The sequence below is a fragment of the Podarcis filfolensis genome, assembly GCF_964270895.1.
Source record: "Podarcis filfolensis genome assembly, chromosome: 1".
In the NCBI taxonomy this organism is placed as follows: Eukaryota; Metazoa; Chordata; class Lepidosauria; order Squamata; family Lacertidae; genus Podarcis; species Podarcis filfolensis.
Window position 1 is genome coordinate 63,844,269 of NC_139604.1, and position 23,980 is coordinate 63,868,248.

General features: G+C 44.3%; 2 protein-coding genes across 2 annotated transcripts in view; one reads left to right on the forward strand and one right to left on the reverse strand.

Moving 5' to 3' along the window:
- Positions 1 to 6,320: 6,320 nt before the first annotated feature.
- On the reverse strand, positions 6,321 to 6,871 carry LOC310751060 (LYR motif-containing protein 4-like). Its single transcript, XM_083589955.1, has one exon. The coding sequence runs from the start codon at positions 6,854 to 6,856 to the stop codon at positions 6,593 to 6,595; it is 264 nt and encodes an 87-aa protein (XP_083446081.1). The 5' UTR covers positions 6,857 to 6,871; the 3' UTR covers positions 6,321 to 6,592.
- Positions 6,872 to 8,390: 1,519 nt separating this feature from the next.
- Positions 8,391 to 23,980, forward strand: part of SLC67A1 (solute carrier family 67 member 1) — a 70,660-nt gene continuing 55,070 nt past the window's right edge. The window contains exons 1-5 of the mRNA XM_083588621.1: positions 8,391 to 8,518; positions 14,309 to 14,527; positions 15,938 to 16,035; positions 17,199 to 17,344; positions 17,800 to 17,932. Coding sequence (XP_083444747.1) covers positions 14,345 to 14,527; positions 15,938 to 16,035; positions 17,199 to 17,344; positions 17,800 to 17,932 — 560 coding nt within the window. The 5' untranslated portion in view covers positions 8,391 to 8,518; positions 14,309 to 14,344. The remainder of the gene's footprint in view (positions 8,519 to 14,308; positions 14,528 to 15,937; positions 16,036 to 17,198; positions 17,345 to 17,799; positions 17,933 to 23,980) is intronic.

Consider the following 23,980-nt stretch of genomic DNA (forward strand, 5'->3'; position numbering starts at 1 on the left):
TCTCCCACAACTTACAACGCTTCCTTGGAACAACACCAAATCACTACATGCCATGTTATTTCAAAGGCGTTGTGGACTGCAGAGACAGCCCCTGCTGGCAGCCACCCCTCTCCCCTGTACAATGCTCCCAGAATTATGCTATATTAAGATGTGGCCTAATTTTGTGGTGGGGGGGGGGATACCACCCATCAGAAACGCCTGTGGAAACGAGTTCCACCCCTGCAAGCAAAGTGTTTAGGGAAAGGAGGAGGAAGAGGCTGCTACCCCTGCCTGTCTTATTATGGAACATGAGTTGAGCGAGGAGGAAAGGAGTACAGCTCTGGGATGTTTTTCAGAGCAGGCTTGAGGGTGTCATCTGCTGGAGAACTGGGGTAACTGATGGATTCTCCTTGCTGCGGCGAGTGAGGTGATAATGAGGCTTTCAAGAGTTACTCTTGTTTGTGGCAGATTACCATGGAGGAAGTCACAGAAGGAGGAAAATAAACAAAGGCTCAATGCTTCTGTCCTATTTCATGCTATCAGTTTAAATTATAATGCCTCCTTGCGAGATTCTTTGTATTTCTAATCAAAAGCTTAAAGGATGCCTTTCGGGAAGCTGAATATTTTTTGGTGGAACTTCTAATGTGGTCTTGAACCTATGCGCTGTTGAGCTTACAGTGATACATCGGGTTAAGAACTTAATTCGTTCTGGAGGTCTGTTCTTAACCTGAAACTGTTCTTAACCTGAAGCACCACTTTAGCTAATGGGGCCTCCCACTGCTGCTGCGCCACCGGAGCATGATTTCTGTTCGCATCCTGAAGTAAAGTTCTTAACCCGAGGTACTATTTCTGGGTTAGCGGAGTCTGTAACCTGAAGCGTATGAAACCTGAAGTGTCTGTAACCCAAGTTACTACTGTACTGCCAGTCCCAGGCAACGATGCATAGGAGTGCAGTCCACATGGTTGACTGGTCTGGGATACGACTCCATGTTTCCCTGACCAAATTCCAACATTATGCCCCCTTTTACCAGCTCACAATTCTATCACTGTCCACTGATAATCTTAATAAATAGGGTTTTATGCTACGTACCGGCACTCTTTGTGTGTGTGTCAATAGATCAACACAGAGGCATGCATTTGTTGGACTCATGAGGGCTGTCACGATGAGCTCCTGCACTTCAAGATTTACAAAGCACTGCTGTACCTCATAAAATTTCCATTTTCCAAAATCGGTGAATATTTTCACCATCCCTCCAATCTCAGAAATATCCCCCAAAGTGTCCCCTTCAAATGTGTGTGTGTGTGATTTAGGGGGCATTATCACTTCACTAATGCAAATACACATATATTGTACCAGTTTAAATGTGGAATAATTGGTTTTTTGGTATGTGATTATTATTATTATTATTATTATTATTATTATTATTATTATTATTATTTTGCTATGAGTACATGGTTTAAGTAGCCAGTGTATATTTTGTTATATGACTAATTGCAACAGAAGACAATTTGGTGTAGCTTTATTAGATATATAGAAAGGGAGGTTGGTGGTAGATTGAGATGGGGAAGAAATTTGATTCACTTCTCATTTAAAGATTAACCCACTTCAGTAACACTGTCCGCAACATTACGCATATCCAAACATAGTTCTCCTTCCAGATTCATGTAGTGGAGTTTTGAAAGGCAGCTCTTCAGCCAGGTAATGTTTACAAAAATGCAGACACCAGAGCAAATTGTGCATAAAAATGTACCTATAAGCAAAAATAATGTACAAAGATGCATTCTATTCAGGGAAATTGCTTTCCAAAAATGTGTATATCAGGCAAAATTGCATAGAAAATTTGGCATATTATAAGAAATTCATATTAAAATGCTGATGGAGTCTCATGAGGACTTTTTTAATTAAAAAAAATCACAAACTGGTGTGGAAAATTGGAGGACTGAGCTTAAGATTGGAAAAATGAGAGGTAGGCAAAGTTTCTCATGTCAATACTTTTCCAAAAGTGTTGGGGAAAAATATGTTGCTTTTGAAATCTCTTTTTTCCATACAACAGAGAGAGAGAGAGAGAGATCTCCTTCTGGTCTCCTTTGGTTATTCTGTGACACACTTTCCGCCTTTTATTCTTGCTGAGGAAAAAAACCTCGCTCATGTTAAATTTCAAATGATTTGCATGCAGAATTTTCTGAGTTCGAGAATGAGCCATATCTCGAGCTAACATATACCAACACTGAATCTATGAATGAATAATTAGAAGCACCACCTTACGTTTACTCATAAGTAAGCACCACTGAGTTCAATGAAACTCTCAGGTAAATATGTTCTAGTTCCTAAGTTTATTGTTCTAAATGCCATGACAAAACTGCAGCGACAGTATCAACAAAACAATACAGAATAAACATCCACAGCACAAGCAAACGCCCTTAATGAAAGAGAGAGACATACCAGAGACACCAACAAGCTTAAGTCTCTCAGGTATATGTGCATAAGGCATTGCAAACTGCCTTTGTGCCCCTCCCCCCCTGCCCTGTCTGTGGAATGGTCTCCTAAGTGAGACGCACCTTGATGCCATCAGTGACATCTTTTCCCTGCTGGGTTGAGATTTTCCTTTTTTTCTGGTCATTTGATGGATTATGATCTGGTCATGGCAAGGCTTTATGTTTGTGTCACATCCTTGTGATCCCCTTCCAACTCTACAATTCTATGATTTTATGCTTCAATCTTTGTGCAGAGATTTCAAGAGATATGTACTTAGCTAACAGAAGCCTCTAGATCTAAGTGACTATTTGTGGTTCTTTGGTGCCCTCTAATGTTCAAAAAGCCATGAAAATTAACATTCAGCACTGAATGTGAAATTGGCAGTAACTGCCAATGTGAAAAGCAAAACACACACAGAGACATAATTTTATCTGTATTCCGCCTTTCCACAGTTCAAGGCGGCTTACAGCATGAAAAAAAACCCCATAACTAAAGCATAAAAGTAGTCATAAACAATAAATAAAACATTTTTAAAAACACACAACCAAACAGAACAATCTCCACATACCGGTAAATCACAGCAAGATCTAAAATAAAGGTACAAAAAAAAACCCAATGGCAACAACAGCAAAAAAGAAAACCCACAACAAAATTCCATAAACCCCAGCCTGAGAGTCTGTTCAGCAGCCTCACCTTCTGTAGCTGGAGTCAGTCAGGGCCCTGCCCTCCCAAGCCAGGTGAAAAAGGCCTGCAAGACAGGGAGCAGGCCCTCCCCAGCATGGGGGTCAACAGCCTCCAGATTCTCAGGAGGCTCCACTACTTTTTAAAGTTGTGTAGAAGTACAAGTTCTTCCTGGTGCTGCTGCTGCTTCAGCACTTTGAAGGGAGGGGGAAATTGTCCCTCTAAGAAGCCCTCCCAATATACCTGTCAAAAAAAGACATTCATCCTGCAGAGAAATCCTTTCGTGGGTTGGATAGAACTTGTCAGTATCAATGTGTTGCTTGATAAGCATTTTTTGTATTCAAGACGATATGTGACTTCTTCATTTGGTGGAGAATGGAGATGAAATTCTAATATGTCAGGCTGGCATAAGTCAGGGCAGCATATAATAGACAATTTCCTCCTCAAAGCATGACCCCAAAGACTTGTTCCTGTCATGTTGTGTTCAAATTTCAGTGTGACACAATGCAAAATGTGAAAGGTACACACACATACAGCTCCTTTGAAATGAGCAGGCACCATGCAAGAGCAAGGTGGTGCTCTTAAGACAGCTCCCATTCATTTCAGTGGTGGGAGGGAGGGTTGCACAGGCAAACTTCCTGATGGATCGGGTCCTTTAAGTACACAATCCCGACGACAATCCTAAATATACTTAATTGGAAATAAATTCTGTTGAAATGATTGGGGCCCTCCCCCTCCAAATAACTCTGATTAGGGCATAAATCACCCTATATCTACATCTGCAGATTAAATCCTTCTATAAAACCACTTAATCCTTCATTTAGAAATATAAATACTGAGTGCAAACTCCGGCGGCTCATTTCTGGAATCGTTGCAATGCTGGGAATGCAAAAGCTGGCTATCATTTCATTAACATCCAAGACGTTAGGAAGATACTGGAACGAAGCAGGGTTCTTGAAAGCCTCTTGTGGTTTGTCAGAGGAACGCTGTCAATTTTCTCAGTGCACGCTACATTTTGGAAACAGCAAAAGAGTTTTGAGAGAGGGTTGCAGGAGGGCTTGAGCCTCCTCGGGGCTACAGGATGGGATGCACCCAGGACAGTGAAGTCCTCCTATGCTCCCAGGATGTCCCTTGTCTCTACTTGGACAGGAAGGCTTGACTGCAATGGCTATGAGTTCTCCTTGGTAGCAGCAGCATCTGCTGTGTCTGGTATCTGACTCTCATTCAATGCTATACTTGTAAGGACTGAGCGGATCCAGTCAGTGATCCAGACCAGGATTCCGGAATGCTCTGGCCTAAGCAAGCTTAGTCCACCCCAGGACTTTTGGGAATTCTGGAAGCAAGAACTCCAGTCTGTATGTAACCCAGCAAGGAAAGTGCTCTGTTGTAATGCTCTTTGTTTAGCAAATGGAGTCTGCATCTAAGTTCTGTGTCCTAGGCCTCTGAATTTAACAGTACAGTGGTACCTCGGGTTAAGTACTTAATTCGTTCCGGAGGTCCGTTCTTAACCTGAAACTGGTCTTAACCTGAAGCACCACTTTAGCTAATGGGGCCTCCTGCTGCCGCTGCGCCACCGGAGCATGATTTCTGTTCTCATCCTGAAGCAAAGTTCTTAACCTGAAGCACTATTTCTGGGTTAGCAGAGTGTGTAACCTGAAGCGTATGTAACCTGAGGTACCATTGTACTAATGTGAGTGCTTCTGCGTATTGGCAGGATGCCTCCATAATTGCAACCTGCCACCACAAGTCTTTCTAGCCCTTGATTCCCTGGCCTTGTATTTAAATAATAATAATTAGGCGTTTGTGAATGAATACACTTGCTTGAGCGACTTTCTACCTCTTACCATGCTGCTCTCTTGATAAGACCTCAGATATCTCCTCCAGTCCAACACCAAATTGACAATTTCTACACAACTCAGGTCCAATCAGTTTGAATAACCTGATAAATCTAGGTGCTTAGACCCAGAGTGTCCCTTCCATGAATGGAAGGTCTCCTCTTGCAAAATAATAATAATAATATAATAATAAATTTTTATTTGTATCCTGCCCTCTCCAGCCAAGGCTGGGCTCAGAGTGGCTAACAACATAAAAACCACACAATATGCATAAAAACAGACATCAAATAATTCAAATACACCTTAAAATTAATTCAGATAAGTTAAAATCTGGGCAGGTGGCAATTATCAGGTTGGAATTGAGAGTGGTTAATAATGCCAGGACCAACTGTTCCCATGGATTATACAAGGACCTGTGAGCGGTTTGGGAGCTTCCTTTGGGCTTGTTTTATACAAAGGAAAGTAAGTAAAACTGCATCCTGCCCAAAGGCCTGGCGGAACAGCTCCATCTTGCAGGCCCTGCAGAAAGATGTCAAGTCCCGCAGGGCCCTCCTCTCTTGTGGGAGAGCGTTCTACCAGGCCGGGGCCATGGTCGAAAAGGCCCTGGCTCTAGTCTAGGCCAGTCTAATTTCCCTTGGGCCCGGGATCTTCAAGGTGTTGTTGTTAGCATACCGTAAGGTCCTCTGTAGGGCATACCAGAAAAGGCGGTCCTGTAGGTACGATGGTCCTAGGCCGTATAGGGCTTTAAAGGTTAAAACCAGCAACTTAAACCTGATCCTGTAGATGGAGATGGAGTAGAATCTCCTGCTGGGGACAAAGGGGAGGCAATTTTCACTGATTTCTCCTTCCCCCTGCAGACCTCCTCTCACGCTGTCCCTCAACCACCCAGAGTAGCTTTTCAGGGGGCTGCAAGGGAAAGGAGGAATTGCTATCCCCACAAATAAAGCAACCCCCACCGCGTCCCTACCTTCAGCTTGACTGCTTTTATGACTTCCTATAGGCACTGACAGTGCAATCCAATAAACACTTATTTGGAAGTACAGTATGCTCCACTTAATTCATTTGGATTTACTTACTTCTAAATAACGTTCATAGGACTAGACTGTAACCGCAATGCTGGCTTAGGTGTCCTTTTGCTGTAGGCGTAGGAAACCTGTGGTCTTCCAGATGATGTTGGTCTACAACTGCCATCATCCTTGACTATTGTCATTGCTTTCTGGGGCTGATGGACTTGTAGTCCATTCAGAAAGCCACAGGTTCCCAGCTTCTGTTTTGCTGAGAATCATTGCACATTTCATAAGCTGAATGGATTAAAGGAATGTTTTATTTTAGCATGAATCCCCCCCCCCAGTTTATGGAATTTTATTGGCAAGAAAACTTGATATAAGCAAATAGTGACACTCAGATAGGGCAACACATTGTTATCATCTTACTGGCATATTGAAAGCACACTATGAAAAGTTCTGGACATCTTATGTTAAGACTTCATGAACAATGTGGAGAAACAAGACAGCTCAAATATACATAGAGAATACAATATATTCAAGTAAAAATCTGTGCGTGTTCCAGAATACTGAGGCTGATCCGCCATTGCTACAGGCAGAGAAGAGTTCATCCACTATCAGACGTTCTGCGGGCATTCGATAATTAACTTCTCCGTTGAATAAAGTTGACCAATGGTGACCTGTCGGTGTATAATTTCCAGACTAGCTTTTGCTTTGTTCATTAGTGTTTCTATTTCTTCTGAATCCTTTATGTTTTTGTTTTCTCTGAAAGCATCCCTTATTCTTCTGATGGCATATGTCCTATATCCATAGGTGCTGAAGCTCTGGATCTCCCTCAGCAAAGCCTGGTAGAGCACATAAGCCCACCTGAATGCTGCCATGTTGCAAATACACCCATGAATTTTTATTTTGAAATGAAGTGTAAAACACAGCCAGCAAGAAGAACACACCAACAATACAAGATTACACTAATTAAGTGTAAAAGAAAGCTCACTGATTACAGTTGTTATCTCTTGTGGGATGATTAGAGTAAAACAATCCATAGAGGAATTACTGAGAGTTTGGATGTATAAGTTATGCAGCCAAATCAAAGTCAGAAAAATGTGCATCTATATTTGTTTTATGTGATCTGAATGTCATCAGACGCTTGAAAGGAAGTTTTATTTTATAATATTCTACTATGTTGTTTTGTTATTAAACTTTCTGCTCTCTCAGGTTGTATATAGCCTAAAACTTACGATCTGGTATACAGTAGATATCTAAGTTGCTGAAATGTATCGTAGCCAATTGCCTAGAGTGGAGCTGAAAGGAACGGCATGTGCAGTTTGAATTTCACCAGAGAAAGGCAGAACCATTTTTAATTTGGGGAGCTGGCAGGCAGAAAAGAACAAATAGTGGGGTTTTCTTTTTCTTTGGGAACAGAACTACTTGTCTTCCTGCCAGCTTGCCTGCTACCTGTTTCAACTTGAACATTTGTGAACAGACATTGCAAAACATGTCCCCATTACAAATCTCTAGAGCTTTCTCCTCCAAAAGATGCTGTTTTACATTGTTTCAATTGGCCTGCTATAAGTATCATACTTTTGTTGCCTATTTCTTTTGCAATTTGCATTAATGTCGTTCACTCCTTTGGGGGCCTTTGTGCTACAAGTGATGTAGAAATAAAACAGACCATAGCAAAAGAAAAGTGATCCTGTGAATCTGCCTTGGATCTGTTCACCACCTGGGAAGTGGAGGAGACTGCGCGGAATGGGAGGAGAGGGAGGGAACTCCTCAATTTTAAATTTGCAATAATCATATTAATTTTTCACTCTGTATGGTCTTGGACACAACTCAGTCATCTAGGTGAGACAGCAGAGAGACTAAAGTACTGCCTTGGTAGTGTGCAAACATGGCTTGTATTTGGCACTTTTTGATCAAATTAATGCTGCAGTTGCAAAGGAAGAACTGCTGACTTCAAGCAACTGTGCCTTGAAATTCCAGTATGGAAAAAGCACAGTTCCCCCTCAATGGATCTGCTAGTGTGAAGGAAGAGATCTTTGGATCCCATGAAGCAATGGAGTAACAGTTCTGTGTGTTTACTGCACAACAGAATGGCTTTCTGGCCAGTCACAGGGTCACCAATGTCCCACCTGTCTTTCACTGTTAACCTTGGAACAGCAGAGCAGCAAGCTACCCTCAGAGAACAAGCACACCAATGGTGAGAGGAGGATGCCAATGTTCTGTGATCAGAGGACAGTCTCTAATTTGCAGAAAGTCTTATTGCCCTTGTGGCAGACATTGTATCACCCTGGCATACTGTAGAATATACTGTAGGCTCTTTTGATAGCAAAGAAGTAGCTGTTGCATCATTGCTGGAGCCTTTCATAGCTTTACTGCTCTGCTCCCTGTTGATAATTTTTACACAGTCCCTATTAGGTATAAACCAGGAAGTCAGGCTTTCTTTCTTCACTTGTGTAACTTGGTAGTAAATGAAAGCTGAGAAGGGCTGTTTATGCTCAGTTGAACTGAATGTTGCAGTTGAGTCGACCTTTTGTTTGTTAGTCTGTAAGTATTTTTATTTTATTCAATAACAAATATGGCCATTGACTAGAGTATTGTTTTCATTCACTCATTTTATAATTCATTTTGCACAAATTGTATTGCTAGAAATGTTGCTAGGTGCCATTGGGGCTAGAGCAACCAAGTCTGTTTTTGCCTAGCAGGCTACATCTTTTGAAGGAAAAAGGAAACAATAACCAGAATGTGATCAGATATGCACTGAAAATCACTCTGCATTTATTTTCCAAACCATCATAGAAGCATAGGAAGAATGGGGGCTTGTGGTGGCGGTAAACTCATATTCAAAAGTTGTTATATAGTTTTAAATAGTACTTGGCTGCTGTTGAGGCCAAGTTATGGTCTGGGCAAGTTCACCCACAATGCTTCACTCTGAGGAAGGATCCCATTTTGTTGGCAGTGGGTGGGCAAGGCAAGGGCTGAGATAGTGGGTGGGAAGGGGAGAGGGGGGAAGGGGATGGAGGAGGAGGTTGTATCAAAATACAGTGGTACCTCGGGTTAAGAACTTAATTCGTTTTGGAGGTCAGTTCTTAACCTGAGTTACCACTTTAGCTAATGGGGGCCTCCCGCTGCTGCCATGCAATTTCTGTTCTCATCCTGAAGAAAGTTCTTAACCCGAGGTACTATTTCTGGGTTAGTGGAGTCTGTAACCTGAAGCGTCTGTAACACAAGGTACCACTGTATGTGAAACAGTCAGAGGTAGGACATCAGTCAGGGAGAGAAACGGGTTAAGAAGTGAATAACCCAGAAGTGAATCAGCACAAAAAGTATAGCGAGAGAGCAGGAGGGTCAGAGAGTGTTCGGAGTTGAAAGAAAGCTTGTTTAAATAAAGTTATTTGTTTTGTGATACTCCCGCTTGACTCTTAGGGTTCATCCACACTTTGCCCTATGCTTTCCAGGTCTGAGAGGTTTTCTGTTTGTTGTTGTTATTAAGGACTCTAGAATCAACCTGTTGTTTTGGGGTGATCAGAGACAGAATTGTTAGTGGGACAAGAGATCAGCATTTGCGAGAGCAACTGTTGCGAGAAGCAGATTTAACACTGCGTCGCTGGCTGGAGATAGGCAGGGCAGCAGAACTTTCTGAAGCAAGAATTAAACCATTAGCAGGCCCAGAAGAGACACAGATGCAGGACACTGGGGTATGCAACCTAGTGAAGGGGCACCCAGGATGCAATGCCTGTATTGTGGGAAACAACATGTAAAGAGTAATAAATAAATAAAAATACCTAGCATATGTGGACAGCAGTGGTGCAGTGGGGGGACTGGGGAGGGACTTGGTCCCGGGTGCAATTTTTTAAGGGGGTGTCACCAGGTGCCTTCACAAGAAGCTCCTTCATAGGAGTCTGGCTATGGCACATGAAGGAGCTGTGTCCGGGCTGTGGCGCTCATGCCTGGCTGCAGCTCTGTTCCTTGGTCAGGTCTGACCCGTAGGTGGAGAGCAAGAGAGTCAGCGGCAATGCCGCTGCCCACCCTCCTCAGCTGAGGTGTGCTTTGCGCCCAGCCATGGCAGCTCCACCCCCAGGTCAAGTCTGTCCCAGGGGCAGAGAGAGGACAGTGGGTGGTAACATTGCTGCCCTCTCTTCTGGCTGTGGGGCTTGCGCCTGGCCACAGCTGTGCTCCCGGGTCAAGTTTGACCCAGGGGTGGAGAGCAGGAGGAGAGTTGGTGGCAGCTTCTCTACCCCTCTCCTCACCTGGACTGTGCTGCGTGGAGGGCGGCCTCTGGATCCCGCCCTCCTCAGGTGGCATGGGCATATGCTGTGCCACTGGTGCAAAGCACATGGCAAGCCAAACCATTTTCAAAGCCTGTGCAGGAGGGCGAAGAAACCTCCGAGATAGTGAAAACAATGCAGGAAGACAGTGATGAGTCTGAACGCTGTCAGGATATCCTAAGATTGACTTTGGGATCACCATATCCGGATGTCTACATAGTGGGAAATACTGGGGGAGGGGACTAATACCTACCGTGCTACACTTTTCTTATATGCTGTTGAACAAAAAAATGGTTTGCTCTCTGCTGGATTGTGAAGCAAGCTGCAATGCGCTGCCACTGACAATGGTTAATGAAAAGACAGACATTGAACCATGTCACCAGAGTATCCTGAATTCTGTGGGCAAGTGCAGAGTTAAGATTTGCAACAATAAGTTTTATTGCTTAGAATTTGTTATTGTGAATGGAGAGACCATTGATGGGGAGCAAAGCAGTGTAAGCCATGCAACTGATTCAGGTACAATATCAGAATAGAGTATATGTGCCACGGACCAGTGAAGAGAGCCAACCAGCTGCCTGGACAATGGTGAATATATTGCAGGTGTTTGGTGGTGTTTTTCAGGGAGCGGGACATTTAGCAGGGAAGTTGAATGCGGATCCATTGAGAACTCCCCAAAGAAAGGGTACCAGTAGCACTGGCAGAACTGCTGAACCAGGAACTGGCCAGCCTACAAGCTAAAGGCATGGTTGCCGCAGTAAATTATAGTACAGCATGGATCAGCAGTCTAATTATTTTCTGCAAACCCTCAGGAAGGCTGCATATTTGTATTGATTCTAAACCTTTGAACAGAGCACTAAAATGCAGCCATTACTCACTAACATCCATTGATGGTGTAGGAAGTGACCTACCCCGAGCCAAGGTTTCCTCTGTGTTTGAAGTGAAAAAATGGATTCTGGCATACGGAACTCAGCTCAGAGTCAAGCTGTCTTGCCTCTTTTGCAACTCCTTTTGGCAGGTATATTTGGCTGTGGATGTTGTGGGCCCTGCCTCTGAAGTATTTCAGCATCAACCGAATCAAAAAGTAGAGAATGTTCCAGGCCTCAAAAGCATTGCTTATGACATACTAATTGTGGGAGAAGATTATACTGGAAAGGAAGCAGCAAGAGATTGTGACAAAAAATGAAGCCTGTTTTTGGAGAGGTGCAGAGAAAGAAATACAAAACCCAAATAAAGTCAGGTTACAACTAAAGGAAGTGCCATACATTGGCCACCTGTTGACAGCAGAGGGTCTGAAAGTGGACCCAGCAAAAGTAAGAGCAATCCAGGTGTTACCAAGACCTAAGGATGCAAAGATTTTTTGGGAATGGCAAACTACTTGGCTAGCAGATTAGTGTGAGCCACTCCGATAGCTAACACACAAAGAGGTAGAATGGGAATGGTCAGAAAGTCGTTTGAGAAGATAAAGGACGCCATAGCCAGGAGTCCTCTATGAAGGTATTACAATCCAGGGGAGCAGTTAGTGTTACACAATGTGATGCATCTGAGACAGGGCCAAGAGCTGTGCTGCTACAGAAACAGCAGCCAGTTGCATTTGCCAGTAGAGCACTATCAGAAACTGCACAGATTGAAAAAAAGAACTGTTGGCTGTAGTGTTTGGCATGAAATGCTTCCATCAACTTACATTTGGCCAGAGAGTGCATGCCCAACTGGACCATAAGCCATCATGCAGGGGCCATCGCTGAGTGCCCCAAACAGGCTTCAGCACATGTTGTGAACCACCTTGGGATCTATGGATGAAGGGTGGAATAGAAAGATTATCTCATCATGGTAAACTACTACTACAGCTTTGCAGGGAGAGATCCACTGCCAGATATTGTATCTGAGACAATTATAAAGAAACTAAAGTGCCATTTTGCCCACTATGGGATAGCAGATATTATATGCTCTGACAACGGACCACAGTTTCAGAACATTCCAAAAGCAGTGGGAATTTGATCATCAGACACCCCCAGAGCAATAGAACAGCTGCATCAGCTGTCAGAATGGCTCAGAGAATTTTGATCAAAGCCAGAAAAGCAAGGACTGGTGCATATCTAGATATCCTGGACCACCAGAACACATCTTCATAAGGTTTGGATGGGAGTCCAGCACAGGAAATGATGGCTTGAAGGACAAATGCCTTGTTAACAATGGGTGCGGCTTACTACAGCCAGAGAGCTCCAACAGATATGCTGAGCTGATTGCAGAACAGAAATTAAGACAGGCATACTACTGTGACAAGTCAACTAATGACCTACTCAAACTACATGTGAGCGAGCAAATTTGGATACAGCCAGTGGAGTGACACAATAAGGAGAGGAAGAAAACTGAGGTCCAAAGTCAACTGGACACACACTCGTTTGAGATGGTAACTCAAGAGGACCAAGTTTTGAGAAGGAATCAAAGGCAATTGTGGCGCAGCAACCAACCTGTACACTCAGACTAGCAGGACAGACAGAAGAGAGGCGACTTCAGGAGTCAAAAGATGCCAGTACAGTTGTTGGCCCACTGCCTGCAGAGAATACCCACCTCCTCTTGCACAAGTAAATGGGAGACAACCCAGCTCACACTCATATGGACTTTTGAAACTATATAGTTAACTGTAATAATTGTTCACTTAAAGTTATGAAAGGAAAGATGTATCAGTTATATGTGGAACTAAGTAAGAGGGAGAGGAAAGCAGTCAGGGAGAGAAACTTAGTGACACAGAGGAAAGGTGCAGGTAAAAGGAACAGCTGCCCAGAAGTGACTCAGCAGAAAAAGGACAGAGAGAAATCAGGAGGGTCAGAGAGAGTTAGGGTTTATCCACAACTATGTTTTGCTCTGCTTTTTCCAGGCACAGGTCTATGCTTTAAAGCTCCATGTCCAAGCGTTGTTGTTGTTTTCTAGCCCAGAACTTTCCCTGCAGAAACCATTTTTAAATGGACATTATTATTATTATTATGGACAGAACAACTAATGAAGCAACTTGAATAGGAATGAAGTCAGGCCCTGTGACCAACATATACACTCCATCTCTGTACTAAAATACCTTCCAGCCAATTGACTCTGAAGCTTCCTGAGCCATTTTAAGTTTCTTATCCATTCTGAGCTGCAGAGCGTTTTAGCATCAAGTTCAGAGCTAGCAATCCAGTGCAGTGGGTAGGCAGGTCCAAGCATCCTTTATCTCCAGCAGAGCCACAACAGCTGCAGATAGAAAGGAGGAAACAAGGAGGGGGGAAAGGAAAACAAAACAATAGAAAATAAAAGATAAATAGAGGGGTGCCTAGCAGCTCTCTCTTCTGGACACCTCTTTTTATCTCCACACCATGGATGTTCCTCCGCCTCTCAGCAAAGCAGTCTGCTTATCGATGGGTACCAAGGTCACTCACTTCAGCAGAAAGTCAATTTGACCCACAAGCAAGTTTTTGTTTTGTTTTTTGTGTTTCTCAGGGCTTGCTCAGAGTCTGAACGTTGCACTGCTGCCATCTATTTTAGTCCATCATGGTTGCTCTGGGACTTGCAGAATCCAGTGATTCCTTGGGCTTGGCAGAGCCAGATTAACAAACCCCACAGAATGCAGAGGGACTTACTTCCTTGCACAGAATCACACTGTCGTTTCAATTGTAGTTCTTTCTTCTTCTTCTTTTTACTAAAGCAGACCCTGTCAAAGAGGCCAGCTTGACAGTTACCTATCCTGAACGTCATAACAGGCAAGTGGAAGAATGTGACAGTTGTTCCAGACGACTGGCTTATTCACACACAAAACTGGTTGTTACCCCACACTTCTTAGTGCAATTGTCCTATCACTTTCCTAACTACAAAAAGTCTGATAAGTGTCAGAAAATTGCACTGGAAAGTGCTAGATCACAGCCACTAGCTGGCAATGTTGAGTCACCTCTGTGCTGCAAACCTATCAGCAGGAATGCTCCCCGACTTGGCTGTCACCCTCCACCTCCATTGAAAAGCATGACCTTTGTACCTTCTCTGTTAATGAGCTTGTGTTCCTTCCCAGCTGAAAGGTCATTCTCTTTTGTATTCCTCCAGACTAAGGTGTGTGCCTGACGGTTTACCCAGTGCAGCATGAACCTAGGAATCCCTTCAGAGAGAGAGCAACAACAGAGACGGAAATTGAGAGATGAGCCCTTGGAGAAGGATGACAACAGCAGAATAAATATGACCTCAAAGCAAAGGCTGATTCAGCTCACTTACCTGATTACAGTTGTGGAAGTGGCCTGCATGTTCATGCAGTTTGGGATTGTTCCAGTGAGTATATGGAGTATAGATTTTTACTAGCTCCACCCATTACTTTCTTTTCTAAAGGAAAAATGCTTTAGCAACTTCCTGATCTAACACCAGCTCCCTGAGGCAGTATAAGCAAGTGTAAGTGAACCTGATTAAAATCCCCACATGGACATGAACCTCTGTGTCTGTCCTTGTTTCTCAGCCTAGCCTACCTCACAAGGTTGTTGCGAGGGTAAAAGGGATTGGGGAGAGAACCATGTGCACTACCTTAAACACATTGGAGAAAAGGCAGGACATACATATATCAAATGCTTAACTTCAGAATCTACCACAGAAGAGGATTTGTGCAGGAAGAGTGTTTAGTTTGATGATGGTTCCTTGATCTAATTCAGTTGATCTACTGACATAAACTTTGCATTCCAAGGCGTGAGAGGGATATTCTAAAATACGTTAGAGTAGACCTGTCGAAATCAATGTACTTAATTCATTTCAGCAGATTTATTCTTCAGTGTGGCTTAATTGGATAGCACTCATTTATTTATTTTTAATTTTGCCTGAGTGGTGCAACTTCCACACTACGTTATATAACCAGCAGTACCCTCAAAATGTGTGCGAGAATGCCAAGTAGCTAATGGGAACTGGTGATCAAGGAAAGCACTGGTGCTTTTCACGAATTACTTGTAATGAACACCTAAGCTGAGCCCTTAACAGATTATGTTTGTGGTATCTGCATTTCATACAACCTTGGTCAGGCTTCCTCAACCTCGGCCCTCCAGATGTTTTGAGACTACAGTTCCCATCATCCCTGACCACTGGTCCTGCTAGCTAGGGATCATGGGAGTTGTAGGCCAAAAACATTTGGAGGGCTGAGGTTGAGGAAGCCTGACCTTGGTCTTCAACTGGATCAGGAGCCAATCTAAATGAAGTTGCACCAGAAGTACCCCCAGAGAAGGCCATCTATAGTATGGGCATATATTCATTGTGGGTCATGTATTGCTGCAGGCAGGTTGTGATTAAAACTGCCCACCCCCAAAGAGTCCCTCAAATACTTCTCCCAGGTGTCCTGTGCTGTTTTAGTGCTCTTTGGAGGACAAACTCGTAGGACAGCATAATTGCTTGACTCAGCAAAGCTGATGGCTGGAACAGCAGCTTGTGAGACTGAAGACATGATGTGGTTCTGTGCCGTAGGGGGCAATTCTGTTAGGTGACAGCATGTTTTGAGCCAGTGAAGGAGGCCAAAGGAGGTCCTCTGCTTTGGGGCTTAAGAGGACATTATTTTGGCTTGAAGGGTGACCTTACAAGTCCTGCTCATGCGAATTTAAGAGATTGCACCATGGCCTCGACAACATTTTATGATTAAGTAATAGTTTCCATGTCATTCAGAAATACAGTATAACATACACCTTTCTCTTTGATTTCACCCCCTTTCAGTATCTGGCAACCAGCCTGGGTATGGATGCTGTTGAATTTGGCTACTTGCAAACAGTCTTTGGTGTTCTTCAGCTTCTGGGAGGTCCCATTTTTGGGAGGTAAATATAACAACCATTCTTGGGAACCCTGCGGAATGTCAGAATTGTTTGGAGTTAATAACACCATTTTATTTTTAGCTCAGGGAAATAATTTAAATAGCCATCTGGATTTCCCATACTGGCAGCAGGGGAATGAAAGGCTCTTTTACTACTGTATTGTATACTAACCAACTCTATATCCCCCCCCTTTTTTTAATGTTCTGATTGCCACTGGATATTAGCCAATGCAGGAACTGTTAATAAGCTGTATGCACACAAGTAGCTGCTAATGATAGAAAAGGGAGGGAGGAAGCTGCACAACAAGGCCAGCATTCATTTCCATTTCTTTTGTATTTTTAATTGGATGTTGAATGTGGGTCGGTAAGAAGTCATAGATTTGAATGCTGACAAGATGATTGCAAACCTTGTCTTTCAAAATACATCAATCCGTGGACAAGGATGATATCTGTGATGTCGGATTAACAGGATTCTCATTTGGAGGCTGGATAGCTCAGCTGGTTAGAGTGTGGTGCTGATAACACCAAGGTTGCAGGTTCGATCTCTGTATGGGGCAGCTGCATATTCCTGCCTTGCGGGGGGGGGGGGGCTGGATGCCTATGGAACTGATAGCTTACCTTGAGTGGATGCTAACTGGCAGAGCTTTTCCTGGGAAGTGAGCAATAAGGGTGACCTCCCCAGTGCCTTGGTGGTCCCTTGTGCTGGCCCCAGTGGCCCCAGCCAGCAGCCCCACTTCCTGGCTGGACCTGCTGACTTCTCGAAAGAGGCTCCACTAGCAGTGCTGCCGCTAAAGCATCAGCAAAAGGGGGAAATGGAACCTGGGTTGGGGAGAGGTTTCTCCTGCCTCTACAGCAGAACATTCCCCCCCCCCAAAGGAAACCAGGAGGGAGGAGGAGGGGCACTGCTGCCACCATTGCCATGAAGAGGAGGCAAGGCAGCAGATGTGGGAGGGAGGGAGAGTTGAAGGCACTGGAGGATCCACACAGTGTGACTTGGCCCAGCCCCACCCAGGCACTCCTCATCAGCCCTATTGAACAGCCAACCTTCCCTAGGATCTGTGTTTATCTTAAAAGGCTGGAATAACTTCTACAGTTTAGTGGAGTTTTGCTTTTATTGCTGCACACCCTGTTCTGTTTCTGAAGACGCTGCATCTCTTTCTGTGCCAGGTTTGCTGACCAGTTTGGAGCCAAGACTGCCTTGGCCATCTCATACATGGCTGGATCTCTGTTCTTCTTGCTCCTGTCTGTATCCACCAGTGTCCCTCTGCTCTTTCTGTCCAGGGTCCCCTCCGTCTTCATGCATGGACTACCAGGTGATGTTATTAGATGATGCAAACGTTAGCATGGGTCAACTCAAGGGCTTTGGCTCCCAGAGTCAAACTAAGAAACTGCTGCTCGTGCACATATGGACGATGTGGGTTAAGGTCCTATCGATACTGGGAGCAATCTGGAGTTGATCTCCCAAGGCAGGGGATGAGAGGAAGTTTTTCGCCTCTCGGGCAGGTTGGCATACATCTGTGGTAAGAAGCCATTTTACGAAATGGCCACAGACCAATCTTCTTGCAGCACCTCCCTCATGAACTAAAGCACCCACATTCATAAAACTTGTCAAGCTATAGATTTGGGGGTGTAACGAATCCATGGTTCATCATGATATTCACCCAAGAACTCTGCCCCTGAAATGCTCATTATCATATTTTTAAAAGGAAGAGCAAAGACTTTAGATGGTACACGATTAACCTGAGTTTCCCCTCCATTTTTTAAATAGGTGCTCAAATGGTGATAACAGATTTGACCACCGCTGACGAACGTGTTGATGCTTTAGGAAAGCTTGGACTATGTTTTGGGGTAGGAATGATCGTTGGAGCTTCCTTGGGTGGCACCTTAACCTCAAAATTTGGGTGAGTGGTCATGTCTTGTTTCAGTTAACCGCAATGTCCTACTTTTAAAGGGATGTACTGTTCTCCTTTGAATTGCCAAAAATTGAGGTTCTGAGGTAATCTCACATAGCAGTATGCACAAAGCCAGTGGAACTTACTTCTGAGTAAGCGTGCAATGGCAGGGCTATTATTATCATAGATTTCTGTATATCTCATGATGGATTTCTACACTACAGATTTAAGGTGTATGTGGTTGGTGCCCATTATGATCCAGTACAGCGGTACCTCAGTTTAAGAACAGCCCTGTTTACGGACTATTCAGTTTACAAACGCCGCAAAACCAGAAGTAGTGTCCCGGTTTGCGAACTTTACCTCAGTCTAAGAATGGAAGCCGAACGGTGGAAGGGGACCGGTGGCGGGAGGCCTCATTAGGGAAAGTGTGCCTCGGTTTAAGAACAGATTTGGTTTAAGAACGGACTTCAGGAACGGATTAAGTTCATAAACCAATGTACCACTGTAGTGTGTAAGGCAGCTGAGCAAACTTATTTCACCCCAACACATGTTACAACTATGCACTCTCATCACAAATATTAATTGAAAAGCAGAATTGAACGTATAATTTTATATTGTTGGACTATGTGTATAATTTATGGCGAAATAATTTTGGTTTGAAATAAGTGTAGACAAAGAGTATATGGAGAGTCTGGAAACAGAAATCTTGGAATAATTTAAATCAAAGTCCAGAGCAGGCAAAATGGGGCTCATCTGGCTTTAAATCTCTGGAGGCAAAGTGTGAACATATTTGTCCATTAGATGGCACTGTTTCACAGCCATAATTTCCCCCCTTGTTGGTTTTGTGTTCTTTGGCTGTGCATCAATGATGCTTCAGCTATCAACCATCTTATATTTTTTAGGGGGCTGGAAAGGGAAAATACCCCACTGTCCTGTTTCTTGAGCATTTAGGTTTGTTTGTGTCTTTAAAAAAAAAATATGTGTGAAGTCTGTGTGTTCCTTCTTCCCTGTGACAGGATGTGCACCTTTCCTTTTAAAAAGGACGAGAGGTTCAAACTGCTACCCTTCCATGTGCGGGTGGCGCTGTGGTCTAAACTGAGCCTCTTGGGCTTGCTGATTAGAAGGTCAGCGGTTTGAATCCCCACAATGGGGTGAGCTCTCGTTGCTCTGTCCCAGCTGCTGCCAACCTAGCAGTTTGAAGCACACCAGTGCAAGTAGATAAATAGGTACCGCTGTGGCAGGAAGGTAGAAGGCATTTCTGTGCTCTCTGGCTTCCGTCACGGTGTTCCATTGCGCCAGAAGCGGTTTACTCATGCTGGCCACATGACCCGAAAAGCTGTCTATGGACACATGCCGGCTCCCTCGGCCTGAAAAGCGAGATGAGCCCCACAATCTCATAGTCACCTTTGACTGGACTTAACCGTCCAGGGGTCCTTTACCTTTTACCTTTTACCTTACAGCAAGTTACATGGTAGTGGGAAATAAATAGTGCTCTTTTATAATTATTGGGCTGTCTTTGGTCTTGCTTTTATTATGTATTTTCATATATATATATATATATATATAGTGATTTTATATTGTGTACCGCCCTGAGGTATACGGGGCTTAGGGCAGTATAACAATTTAAAAAATAATAATAATTAATAATAATAAACAGCACACTGGTTTTCAGTCATTCTGCTTCAAAACAGATCCTCCTCCATGTGATGGTTCTAGGGGTTGCTCGTGCGTAAACCGGCGCCACACCTGGCTGGGTTGCCTGAGTGAACCTTTTCTGTCCAGACAGCCACTCGCCCGTGGCTGTCTCAATCGCTGGCAGAATCTGTCAGTGGGCGTTTCTTGAACTTCTTCCAGCAAAGAAGCTCTTTGACGCCTAGTCTCCGCCTACTCTCCCTGCGCGGAAGCCTTCTGCGCAAGGAGGGTGTGGGCAGTGGAGGACCCTTACTCTCCCCGCTGGTCCCCGGCAAGGAGTCATGGGACCGCCTCGCCGATTCCCCCATCTGCCCCCCTTCTCCACTGGTGCTACGCTGATCCCCTTCCCCAGAAGATGGGCTGCCTCTCCCCATCCCAAGGCGCTCTCTGGAGTCCCTCTGGAGCCCACTCTCTCCCTCCGGCCCTGATGGCAGTTCCCTGACACTCCACTACCCTTCTTGCCCCTGCAATTCCCTCTATGGGGCTTTAGACAGGAACATAGGAAGCTGCCTCTTTGTGAGTCCAGCTGCTGCTTCATCTGGCTCAGTACTGTCTAAACTGACTGGCAGCAGCTCCCCAGGGTGTCAGGCAGAAACTTCTTCCAGCCCTACCTGGAGACATTAGGGATTGAATCTGGGACTTTGTGCATACAAAGCAGGTGTTCTGCCCACTGCGCTGCAACTCTTCTCCCAACCAAATCTGCTAAAAGTCCCCCCTTTCACTCAACTTTTAAAGGAGCAAGAAAGAGCCCCATCTCCCTTTTCATCTGGCCACCCTGAAGAGAAAACCTTTACCACTCTCACTGTCAAGAAACAGCCACAGCTGAGGACCAACCAAAATGCCATTTAGGATGCTTTGATTTAATGTCCACTAGATGGTGCAAATGTCTTGGGAAGAAGGAGAGGAATAGTACCATACAGGCTTGTTGTGGGGATTTGTCGGTGGTGGTGGGGAGGAACCCAAAAAGTTCTGGAAGTTTGTGACACACACACACAAAATCAGTGGTATTTTACACAGTAATGAGAACTAAAAAAGGACACGTGTGCATGATGGTTTTCTCAAAATGAGAGTACCCCTGAACATTTTTTTTTAAGAAAAAAGAACTGGTTTTATGTAGTAGGGTTGAAAAGAAGAGAGAAAGATGGGCAGAATCAGAGTGGGAGATGCTTCTCACTCCCCAAAAATATATTAAGTGTCCTTTCTGCAGCGAACAGATGACATACAGCCATAAGTAAGACAAAATAAAACAAAGCAACACAATAAGAAAAAATGCAGAAACACAATTGGGGCACATTCAGACCATACATTTAACTAAGGTTGCCATATTTCAAAAAGTAAAAACCAGGACACTCCGAAAGCTTCTTTTTAGACAAACCCAACAATTTTTCAATTACCTAATACCCAGGACAAAGCACCACCTTTCAAAGATTCCCCCCAGACATAAATGACACCTTTGAAATCCCAGTAATGTCTGGGAAAATCTGGACATAGGGCAGCCCTAATTTAACAGTCATGGCTTCTCCCAAAGAATATGGGAGCTGTAGTTGTTTAAGGGCACTGAGAGATGTTAGCTAAACCACTCTTTCTTGGTCTCCTATAGTTCCCTCTTCACAGGGAACTCTGGGAATTGCAGCTCTGCGAGGGGAACTCCTAACACCTCTCAGCACCCTGAGCAAACTACAGGTCCCATGTCTCTTGGGGGTAAGTTAAAGTGGGATCACAGTGCTTTTAATGTATGGTATGAATGTGGCGTCAGCCACTGACTGCATAAAAGCAAATTGCCTTGAGAAGGACTTTATGAATGGCATTTGCTGCCTTTAAAAATGGGAGCTTGCAAATAAATGTTCTTCCTGGACTACCCTCTCCTGTGACAGTGTTCTGTTACACTGCAGTCCTCTACATGCTCAGCCAGATATACCGTAAATCTCATTGTATTGAATGGGGCTTCCTCCTAGGAAGAATGCATAGGATTGCAGCCTTGCTTCGCCAAAGGTAGCTAGTCACATTTGAAGTCCTGCATTTCTTATCTTAAGGGCAGGTCTGCAGTGTCTTCTGAACAAGCTCTCTGAGTGCTCCAATGTGCATGCGGAGTTATTTAATGTGCAGACTGTCCCATTTTGTTGTTGTGGGGGGGAGCAGATCCATCCACACACGCAAATGGAGATGGCCTTGCTGTTGGCAAGGCTCTAGCGGAGGAGACTGGAGTTCCTGCGAACGAAACCACAGGATTGGCCAAACTTCGTGCCCTCCTCTTAACACATTCCAAAGTTTTGTTTTAAAAAGGGGCCATTTGTGTTAATTGTTGCATAATTTCCTACAAAGTCCCACCAGCTTTCTGTTATGCATTCATGCTTTACTGTCCTGGAATGGTTTTTCTGTTTGTTTGCTGTGATGCCATAGGGAAAGAATGTCCCTCGGGTTTTCTGCCCACTTTGCGTTTTCTTGTCACTATTATTCAAGTGTGTGTGGCATTGACATACTTGTGCTTTAAATGCAGAAGAGGATAAAATTTTTGTTTGGCTCTTGGACCTATGTCCTTGGTAGTGGTAGTGAATTTTAGGACAGTCTGCACTGGCAAAACCTGTCCTCTAATTTCTTGAAGCATATTTCGGCCTGCGAAATAAGCTTCCGTTTCTCTGCCTCTTTCTGAGCACTCTCTTGAATCCCTTTAGAATATTGGTGGGGGGAGAGTTGAGCTCACTTTGTTGTGACATTTATCTACTTGCACTTTGATGTGCTTTCAAACTGCTAGGTTGGCAGGAGCAGGGACCGAGCAACGGGAGCTCACTCCGTCGCAGGGATTTGAACTGCCAACCTTCTGATTGGCAAGCCCTAGGCTCTGTGGTTTAACACACAGCGTCACCCACATCCCTGTGAAGATTAATAGGTGGGCAAAAAATGACAAAGTAAAGTGTCCTTAGCCTGCCCCACACATGTGCTTCTTCCATGGTACCCATAAAAGGTTTGGATCCAAGCCAAACTGACAACTATCTAGGTATGGATGGGTACTAAACTTGGAGGCTTCTACTGCTGGCAGCTTTGATCCCTGAGCAGCTGGGATGTTCTGTACCACCATATTGGCTCGGACAATAGGTTTAAGAGCTTTTCCACCCTACCAGTGCAGTGTGATACTGGTTATTAATTAGATGAAATGGGGTGCCATTCTTACTTGCTTACAAAAGGCCGTTCTTTCTCCATGTTTATTGCTTGTAACTTAGCAGTATCGGCTCCGGAGAATTATCACGAAATTCCTTCTTTCTCCATCACGTTGGTGGAATGGAAAATCTGTGGGTGTTTAAAGGGGTTAAGCTTGGACCACGGCTGGAACAGGGCAAAAGGCTAGAGCTCTCTGCTCTGCTTCTAGACAATTTACCCATTCTGGCTTGAGAAATCTCTCTTTCTCTGTGTTACTGTAGAAATGCTGGTATTTCTCAGCCTAGAATGGTTATGCTGATTAGCCAAGCAGTTTGCATGGGTGACCCAGGACACAAAAAAATCCTTTGTTCTCGATGACAAGGCATTTTGGAAGCTCTGGTTCCCATGGGATGGGGCCAGACTGTTCTTAAACTGTAGAGGAATTTGGGTAGATGACTGTTGCCTGCTGAAGATTACACCCTTCTCCGGATCATTTATCCCAGAAGGCCTACCTGCACCCTGGTACATGTCTCTCTCTCTCTCTCTCTCTCTCTCTCTCTCTCTGTGTGTGTGTGTGTGTGTGTGTGTAGTTGTGTTCTACCCCCAATCTCTGCCAAGCTGTGGCAAGATTTCAGGGTTCCAAGTGCTCACCCAGGGTCTGTGTTCCTTTGGTGAATTGAAGATACGGCAGAGGCCGTCATAGCTTTAAGAAATATGATTCATTCACATATTTACATCTGAATTTAGATGGAGGGAGTCCAGATCTTACAGTATGGTCATCTCAAGAGTGGCTTGTTCACAGCAGCAATTCAGCCCTGTACTCGAGGGCATCTTTCCCAGCTTCCCTTCATCCAGCCTGACCAAAGATGGAACTCTTGTCTTTTCTTCTCCCCCTTGTTCTCTGCACGCCTTGCTAAAGAGACTCTTTCCCTGTCACCTCTCTCACACACCCTGCCACCTTTGGGAACCTCCTGTCTTCCCAGACCCAAGGATTCCTTTTAGATGGGCCATCAACCCCTTTTGTCATATTAACAGCTTGGCTTATCCCCAGCTAGCCATGTGAAGCTGCCTGGGCTTGAGATCCTAAGTGGAATGGAAGAGCCCTTGGCCTAGTTGTTAATGGACCAAACTTTGCTTGTTTTTGAATTTGCATGAATTTATGAGTGTGCTCAAATTTTATCTCTTTACTGACCCTAGAGATTATGGTGAGCACGTCCCTCCCCAAACTTA